Source organism: Sander lucioperca, chromosome 14 (assembly GCF_008315115.2).
Source record: "Sander lucioperca isolate FBNREF2018 chromosome 14, SLUC_FBN_1.2, whole genome shotgun sequence".
NCBI lineage: Eukaryota > Metazoa > Chordata > Actinopteri > Perciformes > Percidae > Sander > Sander lucioperca.
Window position 1 is genome coordinate 11,490,368 of NC_050186.1, and position 17,137 is coordinate 11,507,504.

The 17,137-nt window shown below is 40.3% G+C and overlaps 1 protein-coding gene across 7 annotated transcripts in view; it reads right to left on the reverse strand.

Annotated features, from left to right (window-relative positions):
• The window catches only part of scarb1 (scavenger receptor class B, member 1), a 40,968-nt gene extending 24,568 nt beyond the window's left edge, over positions 1-16,400 (reverse strand). For 5 of the 7 annotated variants that reach the window (XM_035991778.1, XM_035991779.1, XM_031287892.2 and 2 more), the window contains exons 1-8: positions 14,522-14,641; positions 12,645-12,805; positions 9,378-9,519; positions 7,035-7,238; positions 5,372-5,467; positions 5,168-5,283; positions 4,904-5,070; positions 3,541-3,659 (exon numbers count right to left, since the gene is read on the reverse strand). In XM_035991778.1, coding sequence (XP_035847671.1) covers positions 3,541-3,659; positions 4,904-5,070; positions 5,168-5,283; positions 5,372-5,467; positions 7,035-7,238; positions 9,378-9,519; positions 12,645-12,805; positions 14,522-14,641 — 1,125 coding nt within the window. Of the gene's footprint in view, positions 1-3,540; positions 3,660-4,903; positions 5,071-5,167; positions 5,284-5,371; positions 5,468-7,034; positions 7,239-9,377; positions 9,520-12,644; positions 12,806-14,521; positions 14,870-16,184 lie in introns of those variants that run through there. The other 2 variants (XM_035991777.1, XM_031287891.2) reach the window with 2 other exon arrangements.
• Positions 16,401-17,137: the final 737 nt, after the last annotated feature.

A 17,137-nucleotide genomic window follows, 5' to 3' on the forward strand; every position in this document is an offset into this window, starting at 1 on the left:
AATGTGCATTTTTAACTTGTATTAACCTTTAATGTGTCTCTGTATATTTTGTTGTTGTTAGGACTGCGCAATGAATAGAATTTCGCGCATTCGGCCACGATCACAAAGACAACGTAATCGAGAAAATACGATTTTGCACATTACATTTTGTAAGTGAAGTCTTATTTTGTCTTACGTTCTGAAGGGGAATTCAAAAAGTTCAACAGGAAAAGTATGAAGGGAAATATCACAGTTCAATCATGATTTCAATATTGACCAAAATAATTTTTTTTACCATAATGGAGCAGCCCTAATTGTTGTTAAACTGTTTTTATTCTGTAAAGCACTTTGCATTACTCTAGTGTGTGAATTGTGCTAGATAAATAAATTGCCCTGCTTTTAAAATCACGCTACTTTAGGAACCAATCTGTAGTGTTAAAAAAGGTTGCACCCAGTATGGCGACATTTGGAAATAGCTTCATAAATTCCAACGCCGCATGATTTCCCTTAATTATTAACTTTATATCAATCTTGTCTTCCTCCAGCTCATGGGAGATTTAATCTGCACGGCAACAAACTGTTATCTTATCAAACCATAATAAAGTTTTTTAACAACCCTTAACAGACTGCAATTACGGAGAAATAGCCCAATTTCCAATTACCTTATCACACATCTACACAAGCGGAGTTGTGTAAGGTGTTCAGAATGAGCTCAGTCATGGCAGTGTTATCAAATTTATCAGCATATCTAAATCATTTAAACGATGATGTAATAATCATCAGTGCATGTTGACGGTTATGGCAGAGCAATAAAATCACATAACGTTGAGTTTATTGGGTTCTTCTCTCAGGTACAGTTTAGCTACATAATCAGCAGCAGGTCAACACCAACATTTAGGACAGGCATGGGCAAACTAAGGCCCACGGGCCATGTACCGCCTGTTAGGATTTTTAATCCGGCCCGCCTAACTTGTTCAAACTATATTATTAAATTTAATTATTATTACATCGCATTCATTTAATTTCCTGAGTTGAGTGACAAGAACTGACTTTGCGACTTTGCGTTTGCTGTGGACACATTTTATCACATGAATGAGCTCAACGTGAAGCTACAGTGGGAAAGATCAGTTTGTGTACGACATGTACACAAATGTGAGAGCCTTCAAATCCAAGCTGACTTTATTCTCCAGACAAATTTCAAAACAAATATTTCGCTCATTTCCCCCCACTAGCCACGCAGAAAGAGGCCACCCGAAACTCGAAGAAGTACAGCAAATGACTGGACGACCTGCGCAGAGAATTCTGCCGTCGGTTCTCTGATTTTGAAAAAATGGACAAGTCACTTCAGCTGGTGTCCAGTCCCCTGTCACACGACCCTGAAACAGCACCACATGACCTGCAACAGGAACTGATCGATCTTCAGTCTGACTCACGGAGAAGTTTAACTCTCTTAAACTGAATGACTTTTATGCTTCACTCAACGAAGCCACGTTTCGACAGAAGCACAGAAGATGCTGGCGTTGTTTGGCTCGACCTACTTGTGTGAGCAGACGTTCAGCGTCATGAACGTCAACAAAACCCGTCACAGATCCAAGTTAACGGACCAGCACCTCAGATCCATCCTGAGAATTGCCACAACAAAACTAACCCCAGACTTTGATGCACTGGCAAAAATGGGAGACCAACAACACTGTTCCCACTGAAATTGAACATGAGTTTTTCTACTGTTATGAAATAAACACATTTGTAAAATAATTTGTACAATAAGCCTTGCATATTTATTAGGGGTGGGAATCACCAGAGGTCTCACGATACGATATCATCATGATACATAGGTCACGATGCGATATCATCACGATACTTAGGTCACGATGCGATATTATTGCGATTTTAAACATATTGCAATATTCTGCGATATATTGCAATTTATTACCTTTTTTCCAACTTTACATTTTTCCAACTTTTCAAATTATGTCCTCAAAAAGGAAACTTTGTCAACATCTGTTTTATCTAAAAAGATACATTTCTCCGTTTGTTCATCTCACTTCAATTTTATTGCTGCAAAATGGGATTGTCAAGCAGACAGACTGACCAACACATATATAATAAAAGATCGATACTTGCCGTCTGTGTATCGATACAGTATTGCCATAGAAAATATCGCGATACTATGCTGTATCGATTTTTTTCCCCCACCCCTAATATTCATGCTTTGCTGCCTGTTAAAGGCCAAAACCTTTTATATAATAGTTTTCACGTCATTTACATTAGTACACATAAACACTCCATCCATCTGCTCCTCGGCTGGCCCCCCTGTCAAATTTTAGAACTCAGTGTGGCCTGGGAGTCAAAAAGTTTGCCCACCCCTGATTTGGGATGATAAAGATAATCAGCTTGACCTACTGATAGCTGCAATAATCTGGCTTTGGCATTCCTCTGAATTCTCAACAGACATAATATCAGTCGGTATGTAGTTAAATTCACTTTACATGATCTATTTTTATTTCATTTTATTACTTGTTCTCATTCTACTTATTGATGTATATGGATTATTTTTGGATTGTTTTTAACGATCTACAGGTTATGTACTTATTAGCCACTGTTTAGAGCTTTTATTTATTTATATATCTGTTGGTTTTTCAAGGGGAACTATGCAATTTTTTTAGCTTAATTTACCTTAACTGAACAGCTTCGGAGTCATTGGAATGGTTATATGACTTTTTTAGGGTTGAATGGTGGTCGTCTCGCTCCCCCCCTAGCGCCTGTGAGCGGAAACACCACCCTTGCAACTTTTGGCTGGCAAGCCGGCGGCCTCAGCGTCAGGAAGTATGGCGTGATATCAGGTCTCAGCGTCAGGAAGTATGGCGTGATATCAGGTCTCAGCGTCAGGAAGTATGGCGTGATATCAGGACTCGCCATGTAACGAATTGCTTCACGGCACTGCACACATACGCACATTCAGGAACCGGCTAACAAGGTAGCAAAGGAGTTTTTCACACTATCGTCATGGCCGAGACGGCAAAAAAGAAGCAGAAAGCTAGGAAAGCATTGTCGGAGGAACAGAGAAAGAGGAAACGGCAGACTGGCGTTTCCTCAGCTCGGTTCCTGTTTTTAATGAATTCATTTTTTTAGATTTAGGGGTGAGTGGATGAATGGGGCTGGCATATAGTGTTATGTGTGTATATCTGTGTTTGTGTGTGTGTGTGTGTGTGTGTGTGTGTGTGTGTGTGTGTGTGTACACATGTATGAAAAGTGCTATATAAATTAAGATTGATTGATATAAAACTTAGATCAACACAAGTTTAAGGAGTCTGTAGTGAGAAAAGTTTGAAAGATCTCATACAATATTTCAAGAATTAAAGAACGCATTAAAACACAGTTGGAGGTTAACTTGTAGAAATCAGATGCAACCTTTCACCCACTGGCGACCGGAGACTCTTCTTGCCGTGTTTACAAAAAGATAAAAACTTGATTATGGCACACAATACAAAGACTGCATGTCTGTGTGTGTTATGTAATCGGGCCTCACACACAGGTGTGTGTGCGTGTGTGTATACTCACAGGGTGGATGTCTATGAAGAGGCCGTGCTCGTCCTCTGTGGGATTAAGGCCCAGCACGTAGTCCAGCAGCACAGGATCAGCATTGAAGAAGTGAGGATGAGAGATGAAGACTGGAGAGTCTGTAAATCGAAAAGGAAATTGTGGAATTATTATAAACCTGTCACCAGATATAGATCTTTAAGTACATATAGTCATGTACTGTACTTAAGTACATGGACTGTAAAAATAGTGGACGTAGCAGCCGTGATGTCACCCATTGGTTTGTGGACTGCCGTTTTGGAGCCTCGAGTTTGGGAATCTTGGTTTTTTGGAACCGGGTGTGATGATTTTTGGACAAGACGGTGGAGCTGGGGAGGAGGACGCTGCCAGGCTGTTGTTGTTTATGGTTTCACGGTGCTGCGCTAAGCTAGGCGCTAACTTTTAACAATCTAACCCGAGTCATCCAGTGGAGATTTAACTGCGGGTACTTTAGACTTTCGGGTACTGCCGCCGTTCATCTACATGTACGACAGTAGCGAGCTTGGTTGGCAGAAGGCTGAACAAGACATTTTTAGGCGATCAAAATGTTGTAGTTAACTTTGATGATGTGAAAACACACAGTGAGAGGGTCAACGTTTAAGATGAAAACACAAACACCACTAGGGGTGGGAATCACAGGGTACCTCACGATACTATACATGGCTCACGATACCGATAATATCACGATACAGCAATTCTGTGATAATCAATACATTGCTAGACACACCTACAATGATACATCACGATATCGGTCTACCTGAATACAAAATGCCCATGAAAAGGTTGAGTGCAGGTTTTCTCTCTTTATTCACTGCAAGTCCAAACTGTTAGAAAGGTTTTCAGTCTGTAAACTAAAATGACACAACTATAGAGCAACTCTGGGTCCAGACTTTGGGCTTGAACGTGGTCAGGGCATCTGTTATTTTCCTCAAACTGTTGTCTGCCATCCTGTGGAAAACCTCTTCCTCTTCAGCTACAGTAGTCAACTTCTGTTCCACCTCAAGGAGCCATGAAGTATCGACGCTGGGAGCAAGGAAATCTATTTAGAGCGCTTTACTTTATTCATTTAAAATACCAATGTTTGGCCAGCGTATCAATTCTTGTATCGCACAAAGAAGGAAAACAATATATTGCCGTAGCGTTATTTTGTCCCAGCCCTAGACAAGACCCAAAAACAAGTTCAGGTCTATTTTAATGTCCACAGCCTCTGTCCTGATTGACAGGTCCTAAAGCATCCCCTTGCTTTATCATCTATTTTCAAATAATGGGACCATAATTCACAAAATGAACAACATGCTGTGTTGTAACGTACGTGACCTTAAGAGATGTGTCCACGTTAACTCACTGTGTCGGCAGCTGCTGACGTTCAGCAGACCAGACTGCCTACAGGGGCAGAAGCCTTCATTGGGAGCGTAATCCGTCCCGTTGGCGAACAGAGTCTTGGGTGCAACATATCGATAAAGAGGGATACCTTTCATCTGTCCGTCACGCTGGTAAACAAGCTCCATGGATCTGAAAAAACACAAATAAAAAAAAAACAGGTTTTTCATAAGCACGCGAAAAGAATTGTACGAAAAAAGAAACGAGAAAGAGTGGGAAACACTTTCACCTGCAGGCGTCGGGGCTGTAGAAAGGTAGTGTGCTCTCTCTGGTCATGAAGGGAGGCCACATCTGTCCAGCTGTTCCATTGATCATGTTACACTGAGGAGTCCTCCAGTAGTTCAGCTACCAACAGAGACAACAGTCAAGTCAGGGCGGTGTGAAGAACGTACTGTACACAATAAAACCTGCAGGTGTTGCGTTGGCATCTCACCTCCGTCAGGCCGTTCCACGAGTCGACTTTGTGGACTTTCCTGATGTCGTCTTTTCCGGTGTGGATGGTGAACAGGCCGGTGTTGGAGCTGTTGAACTAAATAAAGATATAGTTGAACACTTTATCTGCAGGAGCTTCTGATCCCTCATTTCCAAAACCCAAAGATATTTAAGTTACCCCCGGAATTCCAGCAGGCGTGGAGGAGCCATGTTCTGGCTGCGCGGTAGTTTTTTCAGACGTCTCAGAAGCGGAGCGTTTTGCCCGCCAGACTCACGGATTTCGTTGTTTCCATAGTCTAGTTATGAACAGCATGAATCAAAGATGTGTAGCTGTGTTTCAGTTGTTGAAACAGTGTAGTGATGTGATGTACAATCGGGAATCTTCACAGAGTTTATTTGGAAATTTAACCGGGTGCTCTTTGCCCAGTGTGAGGCCATATGATTACGGGAGAATCACGGGATTACATATCACACAAAAATCCATCTTGTTAAGCTAATGCGTTTGTGTCCGAACAGCAGCGCCCCAAACCAATCAGTGTCCAGTGACGACTACTGGCAGCTACAGCCGTTATTAAGATGTGAGTGACGCCGGCGACTGTTTCGCTCAAAACAACAATGGCGGACGTGATAGACAGATGGTTCATCCAATCACCTGCCAGGTATTTTTTTTTAAGATGTCTGCCCTTTCCGAAACAATTTCCAATGACGGCTTCTCAGATGGTTCTGTGTTAGAGCTGGGCTATATATATATATATATATATATATATATATATATATATATATATATATATATATATATATATATATATATATATATATATATATATATATATATATATAAAAAACACACACAGTATCTCACAAAAGTGAGTACACCCCTCGCATTTTAGTAAATATTTCATTATATCTTTTAATGGGACAACACTGAAGAAATTACACTTTGCTACAATGTAAAGTATTAAGTGTACAGCTTGTATAACAGTGTAAATGTGCTGTCCCCTCAAAATAACTCAATACACAGCCATTAATGTCTAAACCGCTGGCAACTAAAGTAAGTACACCCCTATGTTAAATTCCCATAGAGGCAGGCAGATTTTTATTTTTAAAGGCCAGTTATTTCATGGATCCAGGATACTATGCATCCTGATAAAGTTCCCTTGGCCTTTGAAATTAAAATAGCCCCACATCATCACATCCCCTTCACCATACCTAGAGACTGGCATGGTTTTATTTCAGTTAGCCTAATAGCTGGTTTGATTTGCATTGAGAGATGATTTTATGGAAAGTACCCCATGCCAATCTCTGATGATGTGGAGCTATTTTAAAATATCGTGATATTTGATTTTCTCCATATCGCCCAGCCATAAAAGAATGTTGGAAATGATTTCCTTTCATTTTGTTTTGTTTAAGCAGAATACTGAAAGCAGCAGAAATGCAGAACTGAGTACACTTTAATATCTGTTAATTTATCGCGTTAAGTAATATCGTTATCGCAATATTCAACAACGTTATCGCATATTTTCCTCATATTGGGCAGCCCTAATTGTGATTGGTTTAAAGAAATGTGTGGTTTAGCCAGACCTTCCTCCACAGCGGTGTGGAGATCGGCCAGGCAATGCTAACTAAGGTTATAACCAACTAGACTTAAGAAATCATTCACTCACGTCAGCAAAGAGTCCAAACTTCCCCGATGTGGGCAGCATGCCGGGCAGGTATTTATTGAGGAAATCAACCAGACCGCTGTCATAACCCCACATCAGCTCCCCTACTGGCTTGGTCAGGAACGTCCCCTCTTTGAAAGTCTTGAAGGTGGCGCTCATCATTAAACGCACCGGGAAAGGCATGTTTTCCATCATAACGGCAGCACCCTGAAAACACAGATGGGAGTAGGGCTGAGCATCTTTCAAAGATTTTCAATACCAGTACTAATACCGTGACTTTGATAACGGTTCCTAAACGATACTTTTTCCATACCAATTTTTTAAAACAAAAAGAAATAACATTAAAGCAGCCATATTATGCTCATTTTCAGGTTCATAATTGTATTTTAAGGTTGTACCAGAATAGGTTTACATGGTTTAATTTTCAAAAAACACCATATTTTTGTTGTACTGCAGTGCTCTCTCTCACTGCTGCAGATCCTCTTTTCACCTGGTCTCTGTTTTAGCTACAGAGTGAGACCTCTTTTCTTCTTCTGTACTATCTTTGATTGCACTGCACATGCCCAGTAGCTCAGATGTAGATCATGTCAGCTAGCTAGCTCCATAGACAGTAAAAGAAAGGCTGTTTCTACAACTTTGGTCAGTTACAAGGCAGGATTAGCTGGGAGACTTCTAAATGAGGGCGCACATGGAAGTAGTTCTTTTGTAGATTATGGTGAACTTGTGTGTGTTGTAGCAGTGCTTTGCTATTGAGAACGAGGTAGCATGCTAGCGTTAGCAAGCTAGCGTTAGCCATAGCGTTAGCATGCTAACGCTACGAGCTAATGGTTGCGGTTAGCCTGCTCGTTTCGGCTTGTGACGTCACAAGCCGTGCTGATTTTGAACAGCTCACCCAGAGACTGAAGGCAGGACACATTCAGAAACCGTATCTCACTCTAAACAGCATGGGTGGATTTTTTTCAAAGTTTGTATGTGTGTGGAAGCACCAGAGACACAAAAGAACACCCCAAATCCCAGAAAAGGTGATTTTTTCATAATATGGGCACTTTAAGGCACAAATCTTTTTACGTATTTTTCAGCTTCTACTACGTGTTACTCTGTGTAACGTAATTTCTCCTGCGTGTCTTTACAACGTGTAACGTTAGACAGCCAATCACAGACATTATTAAATATTGGTAGAAGCATGCTGCATGCTGATTGGCTCACTGACACTGATGTGATTTGCTCCTTAGGTATTGAAATTGGGTATTGAATGACGAGGCATTTTTCGATACTCGATACTTTAGAGCAGGGGTTTTCAACGTTTTTTTAAGCCAAGGACCCCTTATCTGAAGCATCCGGTATACTGGAGCGCGACACCGTGTGCGGACCGCCGTAGATGCTACGAGCGTGCACGGAGACGTTTATGCTCAACGCATTGTTCGTCGCAGTATGCTCCCAACCACCAGAGGGCGTACGAACAAAACAATCTGTAAATAAGCCAGAAGTAGTAGAGAAGAAGAAGAGACCTGCTGGAAAGGGAAGCGCCTGCCTGGCGACAGTAGTAAACACATCCATGATAATGGGAGATTGGCGTGGTGACGTCATTTTATGTCACGCGCAGCTTGCGCCTGGAACACCGCTGCGACCATAATTAAGCTTCAAAGAGGGACGGAGCAGGGACCCCACCGCAACATATTTTATATAATTAAGTTGCTTTTTTTTCTTAAGATTATTTTTTGGGCATTTTAGGCCTTTATTATATAGGACAGCTGAAGATGTTAAAGGGGAGAGAGAGAGGGAATGACATGCAGCAAAGGGCCGAGGTCAGAGTCGAACCTGCGGCCGTACATGTACACGGGGCGCACGCTCTACCAGGTGAGCTATCCAGGAGCCCCTTAAGTTCCATATTTAACTGGGCCTACAAGAAAAGCCTTAAGCCTTTATACACCTTTATGCCTTTTTAGTGCATAGAAAACTAAGCTATACAATTAATTGTTGGTATGTTTTAATGTTAAACATACATGTGAAACGTTGCCTACTATTACATTTATTTTTTGCAAGCTAGACAGTGAGTTTCTTTGCAACTTTTGACCTACTTATCTCCCTCCGACGCACCTGTCACACGTTATAAAATAGATGTGCAAAGTATTTTTCTGTTACTAAAAAAAACAAAAAAACTCAGTAACTGACCCCCTAGGGGCCCCAGACCCCCTGTTGAAGATCTCTGCTTTAGAGGTAATTCTGAGCCTAAAAAGTATTGAATTCGGTACTCAGCCCTAGATGGGAGTGAAAAGGCAGATAGGATTGCGAGTGAATTAACTAGAGAGTGTGTGTGTTGATGCAGCAGGGGAAATGATGTCTCACCAGCACCAACATGTTTGGAATCGTGACGACATCGGACTCGTTCCCTGAAGACATGGACGGCTCAAAGAAGTACGTTCTGTATTCCCTGTAGGACACTGTGCCGTTGGCATGAAATGTGATGTTGTCTTTCTGAATGCGTTTTCTGTAAAAAAATAAGTAAGTAAGACAATATTAACAATTAGACATTCGTCTCCCTCACTGTTAAAGCTTCAGATGGACAGATTTTCTCACTAAAGTCTCTCTGAACACTGTCTCATTACTTTCCAGATGAGAGAAGATCAAGAAGTTCATGAAATAGATTTTTTTTGTATGCAATGATTACTTACGGAGCCCCCCTAGTCCCACTTTGTCAAAAAAAATTAATTATAACTATCTCGTGGCCTCAAGATAGTAACTCGTGGCCTCAAGATAAGTTTATATAAAAGGAGAATGCACAATGGAGCAGCTTTTCTCCCCAAAGCAGAGAGTGCATCAAGACATTTAAAGGAATATAAATAATAATAGAAGTTGGTAAATAAACAAGTATATACACATGTAAAAAGTATAAATATAGGCTATAAAATATGAAGAAGAATTATAAAGGACTATGGATATGCAGTCTCACGGCAGTTCGTGTAAATGTCACGTTATTTTCTCGGGGAAAAGACGCCGGGAGACGGCTGGGAAACGGCCGAAAATGATGCTCTGTAAGCTGGGAGGCGGCCGCAAGGCGGCCCGCTGGGGACGCGCCACAATAACGGGATGGCGGAGGTTGGGTTTGGAGAAACATAACGGGGAAAGGGCGCCTTACGCGCCGGGAGACGGCCGCGGGGGACCCACCACAATAACGGGATGGCGGAGGTTGGGTTTTAGGAGAAACTCTCTGCACTCTCTGCTTTGGGGAGAAAAGCTGCTCCATTGTGCATTCTCCTTTTATATACACTTATCTTGAGGCCACGAGATACGTATCTCGAGGCCACGAGATAGTTATAATTATTTTTTTTTACAAAGTGGGACCAGGGGGGCTCCGTAATTACTAAAACTCTGCAGCCTAGAAACGTTAACAGACACTCCAGAACATTATCTGCAGCCTGTTTTTTTCTTTAAGTGTCTTTAAGCCTGGCCCACTTTTGGGAACACTATGTTCCCCTTAAACAATCTGTACAGTAAGTAGGTCATTCTACATGCCAGAAACACAGTGGGATGTGGTCCAAACATTGTATCATAAGTATTCCATTTGTACAACTGAGGGGTACGTTTAGAGGGTTGAACTCTAGGTAACACTTTATAATAACCATCATTGATAGATGGTAAATTGATAGTCAATTAATCTTTAGTTAAAGGTCCCATGGCATGAAAAAGTCACTTTATGAGGTTTTTTAACATAAATATGAGTTCCCCCAGCCTGCCTATGGTCCCCCAGTGGCTAGAAATGGTGATAGGTGTAAACCGAGCCCTGGGTATCCTGCTCTGCCTTTGAGAAAATTAAAGCTCAGATAGGCCGATCTGGAATCTTCACTTTATGACGTTATAAGAGGAAAGGTTACCTTCCCTTTCTCTGCTTTGCCCGCCCAGAGAATTTGGCCCGCCCATGAGAGAGAGAGAGACATCATGGCTTGCAAACCAAGGGGGTAAGCGAGTGTCCACAAAGCGTACCTCCTATGGAGCCATTTTGATGCTACCAAGCCATCACCTCCCGTTAGCATCCCATTGACTGCCATTCATTTTGACGTCACTTTGACAGAGAATAACTTTACATCTGAAGCGCTTAAAGACTCTATTTGTCCATTGTTTATTTCTAAAGAAACACGACAATGTATAAAAGGCTCCATTACCTTGTACCTCATGTTATGGCTCCGTAGCAGACGTTTTTATAAAAATAGGCTAACGATTGTGTCATAACCACGGGACTTACTGTCTCATAGTAGAGGAATTACCATATAGTACAGGAGAAGCTCACAGGCAGTTTGGACTTCCATTAGCTGTTTAAGTTTAATTACTAATGTTAACTATCATTTTAGTGATCAATAATTAGCCTGTGTCTATGTTATCTCCTTACATATACCTACGCTCTCCGTCTCTGCTAGATTGGGAATGATTGAGATTTCTCTTGGCACAGCTACCAGAAGACTTCCAACTTTCAGACAGGTTGCTCACGTCACATCTACGTCTTCAAGCTCAGTTGGAGGCTGCTCAGTAACGCTCAGCCATCACCGGGAAAGATCTTCTAATATCCTTCACTGGTCTCCGTAGAAAACAACGATGTCACTTTGTCCACTTCTTTAACTGTCTATGTTGCAAACAAGCGAAGTATGGCAGTTGGTCAAGACCACACCCCCACCCTCCACCTTGCCCCCCCCCTCTCCTCCTCAATAGCATTTAAAGCTAAAAACACAGAAATGGTACATCCTAAGGAAAGCTCATTGTGGGACTGGCTCTAGTGGCTGTAATTCTGCACCAAGGCTGAATTTTGGGAAAGAGACTTCAGATACAGTATTAGGGGACCACTAAGGTCTATATAAAAGAGACTTCAGATACAGTATTAGGGGACCACTAAGGTCTATATAAAAGCATCCAAAAAGCAGCATGTCATAGGACCTTTAATTGTCATTTAACTGTTAGCAAACAGTCATCTTACTGTTAACAAATAATGAAATTATAATTAATAATAAACTCCATTGTGCAGGCTATCGCTTGCTAACAGTTAAATGACAATTAACTAAAGATTAATTGACTATCAATTTTACCATCTATTAATGATGGTTATTATAAAGTGTCACCTAATTATTTTAGAGAGTTCAACCCTCTAAACGTACCCGTCAGTTGTACAAATGGAATACTTATGAAACAATGTTTGGGCCACATCCCTCTGTGTTTCTGGCATGTAGAATGACCTACTTAATGTACAGATTGTTCAAGGGGTACATAGTGTTCCCAAAAGGGCCAGGCTTAAAGACACAGCTGTACTTGAGAACATATAGTACAGTATACAGCTTATGGATAACGATAGCCTGCACAATGGAGTTTTAACGGAGTGCGATAAAAAACAGACAACATAGTCTCAATTTGAATCCAAATATCTCAAATATGTCAGACAGGTAATCCTATTGGACATATAAATTACCCAAAGCAGCAAAAGCAGAGAAGAAGGGACCTGGGAAAACATCTTGCAACATATTTACAGGCTGCAGGACAAAGTGTGCTGCTGATAGGCAAATGCAATACAGCAAAAAAAAGCTTGCGTAGTTTATGGTTCAGCGGTAGTTCTCAGGGAGGTATTGGATGTACCTGTACACATAAGGTCCTTTCTGCTCCACCATGGGCTTCTCTCCGTCCAGGATCTCTTTCGGGTTGAGGACGTTGAAGAAGTACACAGACATATAGAACGGCACAGGGACGTCCTTCCACATGGTGTAGGACATTTCATTCTTTGGGTCGATCACCGTGTTCTGATATGAGAGGGAGAGAAAGAAGGGTAAATCATACAAAAAGGGGATACAACAATTGTTTTCTCAATTGATCGTTTTCTCATAAAATGCCTGAAGATTTGGAAAAAAAAGTTGAATCTTCAGAATGCTTGTTTTTATTCCTTCAACTGCCCAAAGCCCAAAAGATATTCACTTTACTATCATACATGTTAAAGAAAAGCATCAAATCTTTAGATTTAGTAAGTAGAAAACAGCAAATATTTGACATTTTTACTTAGAAAAATGACCGAAAAATCTACAAGAACAAAAGGATTGCAGCTAGTGATTATTATCGATTAATGGGTTAGTGGTTTGGTCTTTAAAATGTCAAAAAAAATGGTTAAAATAAAAAAGTCAATCAGTGTTTCCCAAAGCCCAAGATACCGTCCTCTAACTTTGAATTTTTCTTAGCTGACTTTTTGTTGTTTGAGATCAAATCCAATATCAGTTGCACTTTTGATAATTCAACTTTATTTCAGGCACACAGCTCCATAGCAGTATATAAATATGTAAAACACAACAACCTAGAGGATAAGGATAAGAGGATACATTTGTTATTTTTCATGGTTTATATAAATAAAGGAATACTTTTGAAGTCATTTATCTGCAGCTCATCCTGTTAAAAAAAATCCTGAGAAAATCGTATTGTGAACCTAAAATCCTAAGTCGTTTTGAACCGTGAGTTAAGTGTATCGTTACATCCCTTACTGCATCATAGCCATAGACATAGATGTATATAACACATCATATAAACATATTTTATGTAAAAAGCAGCGCTAATAAATGGAGTAAAAAGTACAATATTTGCTTCCAAGCATTGGAGTAGAATGAAATAGAGTAGCACAAAATGGAAATACTCAAGTTATGTCAAAATAGTTCTTAAGTGGAGTACATGAATAAATGTTCCAGCAAATGTAAAAACAACTGCTTTAAGCTTTTTTAACGTCTATAACAGAAAGACATAGTTACATAGTTCAAAGGCAAGCATGCTGTTGCATCAAGTTTTATGCACTTTGTAGCCTTATATGGTTTCTATGATTGATTTTCTTCTTCATAATGCACATGTAGGCATATTTATATCTTTTATCTCACAGAGTATGTGGAATATTTTACATATATGTTGTTTTATGTAAATATATTATTGTAGTTTTGGTGTACCACTTATCTGTCTTGTGTTTTAAGTTGACTGCAGCTGCGTGTAGCACTATTGCCCAAGCTTAATTTCCCCTTGGAGACAATAAAGTATATCTTATCTTATAGGCCTATCGATATCAATCTTACTTATTTATTCCACCACCGAGACGTATACTCAATATACACATTTCTATCTTTCACTTTCGTCCTTTACAGGTCTTATTTTCCACACCAGTGTTTAAGGACAATCTTAGGAGCATGCCACATCTTGTTTTGTTTGGTTTTGTTAAGGTAACGATGACGAATACTGAATACCTGAATTGGCAGGAACCAGAGTGCATACATATTATTCTTTATTAACAGTTTGTTTCCCTGCAGGCGCCTTTTAACATGTCTTCATTTCTTTCACGCAGCAGTCTGGAGCTTTTTTAAACTTTCGGCTGTGGTTACAGACTAAAACAAACTTAACTCAGCACGTTAAAACACAGGTCTAAACCAAATTCAAATACAGTCTATTGTGCAAAGTTAAACATGCTAAATGTCCATGTCAGCACGCTGGCTTACCTTTACTACTTGGTCGTCGATGATTATTGGTCCTACAAAGGTAAGAACCGTCCCAAAAAACACCGTGAGGACACCTGCTACTATAAACCCAATAGCGACTTTGGATTTATCCATGGCCATAGCTTGTTATTGACAGCCGACAGCCTGTGACCTGTGTCCGTAGCTTGTTTATATCCAGAAAAAGCTTCACGGCTAAACAGAGTTAGCTAACTGTGACAGACTACAACAAAACCTCAACATAAAATACTGTCTGTAGTTTAAGCTTACAGCCTAAAGCCTACCCGGCTTTTTAGACCTTTAGATCCATTCTGCTCCATCTCGAGCTGTAGCCGTATTTATAAACCATTCGTCACGCCTCCGCCGCGCCGAGGACTCTGGGAAATGTAGTTCCCGCTCATTCTCCTCTAAAACAACCAGGTTATACAACACTGGTTGAAGAAGTAGGCTACACAGATGCTGCAAAGGAAATGTAGTAGGGTAACACCACAATGGGAGTAAAAGTAAAAGTCCTGCATTCAAAGCTTTACCTTAGTAAAAATACAAAAGTATTAGTCTCAAAATATACTTAAAGTACAAAAACAGTAGTGCTTCCTGCTGATGAAAACACTGATGTAGCCTATTTTTTTTTTTTTTTTTTTACACCAAATAGCAAGTTTCACTCCTTTTGATTGCATGGAGCAGAAGGGTATGCTAAAAATGTAATTTGCTCAAAACAAGCAGGGCCGGTTTTAACCTGCTATATTAGGGTGGAGTGGTAGTTAACAACTTGGTTGGTTGGTAGCCCAAAAGACCTTGAACTTGCACTTTCAATGAGCCCAGTTAGTTAGTTAGTTAGTTAGTTAGTTACTAACTAGTCTTGGCCAGGGCTCACTTGTAAAAGAGATTTTAATCTCAATGTGATTTTTTCCTGGTAAAATAAAGGTAAAATAAAATAAAAATAAAATAAAAGTTAGTTAGTAAGGAACTTTATTATGAATACAAATGACAGGGACTCAACAAACACATAAATATAGTAAAAATAAAAGTGTGTGCCTAATAAAATGGGAAACTAGATCAACGTATACGCAATGAATTCAGCATCCTAATTGCATTTGGCAAGAAAGACTTCCCATACACATTTAGTCTGCGCTTTAAAGTCACCAGCTGTGACACCTAAACAGATATTATACTATGGGTGATATAATAACAGTAAATAAAAATAAACTACATGTGCAAATGAGTGGCACAACAACACTCAAGGCCTTCGTACTGTATGTCCATGACGGTGCACAAGTCAGTGCGATATCTGCAGGGAATGATAGTGAAACAAGAAAGTAACTGAAGCACACATTATGTTTTGTTAAGACTGGTAATTAGATTGGTAAACATGCAAATATTGGGAGAAGGATAAAGGAATGGACTGTCATTTTCCCTGGAATCCAATCTGTATTATGTAGACACAGTACAGTTTGTGTATTTGTTTTTTTTTTAAATGTAATATTTTTGAGGAAAAAACATGCAAATATGAATCCTCAGTGAAGTGGAGTGTGGTTCAATGTAAAATAACCTGCTTTGGGCAAAGAATAAAGAACATGTTCTGAATAAAACCTCCTTTATTAATAAAGAAAACTGAGATGAAACAGGAAAGGATGTAAGAAAGTATTCAAATGATGCCGTTACTTACCTTTATTACTTGGTCATTCATCACCGCCGGTCCCACAAAGAGAAGAACCGCTCCAAACACCACGGTCAGAGTCCCTGCAACTATAAATCCAATAGCTACTTTGGCTTTATTGATGGCCATGGTTGCAGTTTTCCTTTGCAACGAGCTGAAATATGAATGAGAGCTGCAGTGTTCAGGTCAGAGGATGAGCAGTGATGGATGCAGAAGAGTGGCTGTGTTTATACTCTGCAGACCCCGCCTCTTCGCACACAAAGGGGTGGTGTACACATCCTGTTTCCCAAATACATGTTAAATAATACTGTTCTGCGATCACATTTTTAGTCAGATGACTTCACTGTCTGTCACTCTGTCTGATTTAACGTGCAGTGAAGTTGAAGTCAGCACAAATCACGTTTGGCGTGCTCCAGTGGTGTTTTTCACTCAAGAATCAGAATCAGAATTCAATTCAATTCAATTTTTTAGTGTCAAATCATAACAGAAGTTCTCTCAGGACACTTTAGAGATAAAGTAGGTCTAGACCACACGGTATAATTTACAGAGACCCAACAATTCCCCCCAAAGAGCATTTGGTGCAACAAGGGCCAGGAAGAACTTCCTTTAAACAGGCAGAAACCTCGGACAGAGCTGGCTCTTGGTGGGCTACCATTGGACACTGCCAGTTGGGGGAGAGGAAGAGAAAGAGAGAGGGAGAAAGAGAGAGGGAGTAAGGGTAGAGAGGGAGAGAGAGAGAGAGAGAGAGAGAGAGAGAGAGAGAGAGAGAGAGAGAGAGAGAGGGAGAAAGAGAGAGGGAGTAAGGGTAGAGAGGGAGAGAGCCACAGAAATATGACTCATAATAAATGTCTTCATGGGAGACTCATAAACACAATGAATCTGACTCTGAAAAAGGAAGAGAGATTTAGCATAAGAATGCGAAAATCTTCTTGCATAAGGCCCAATGTGTTGCCAATATTGGA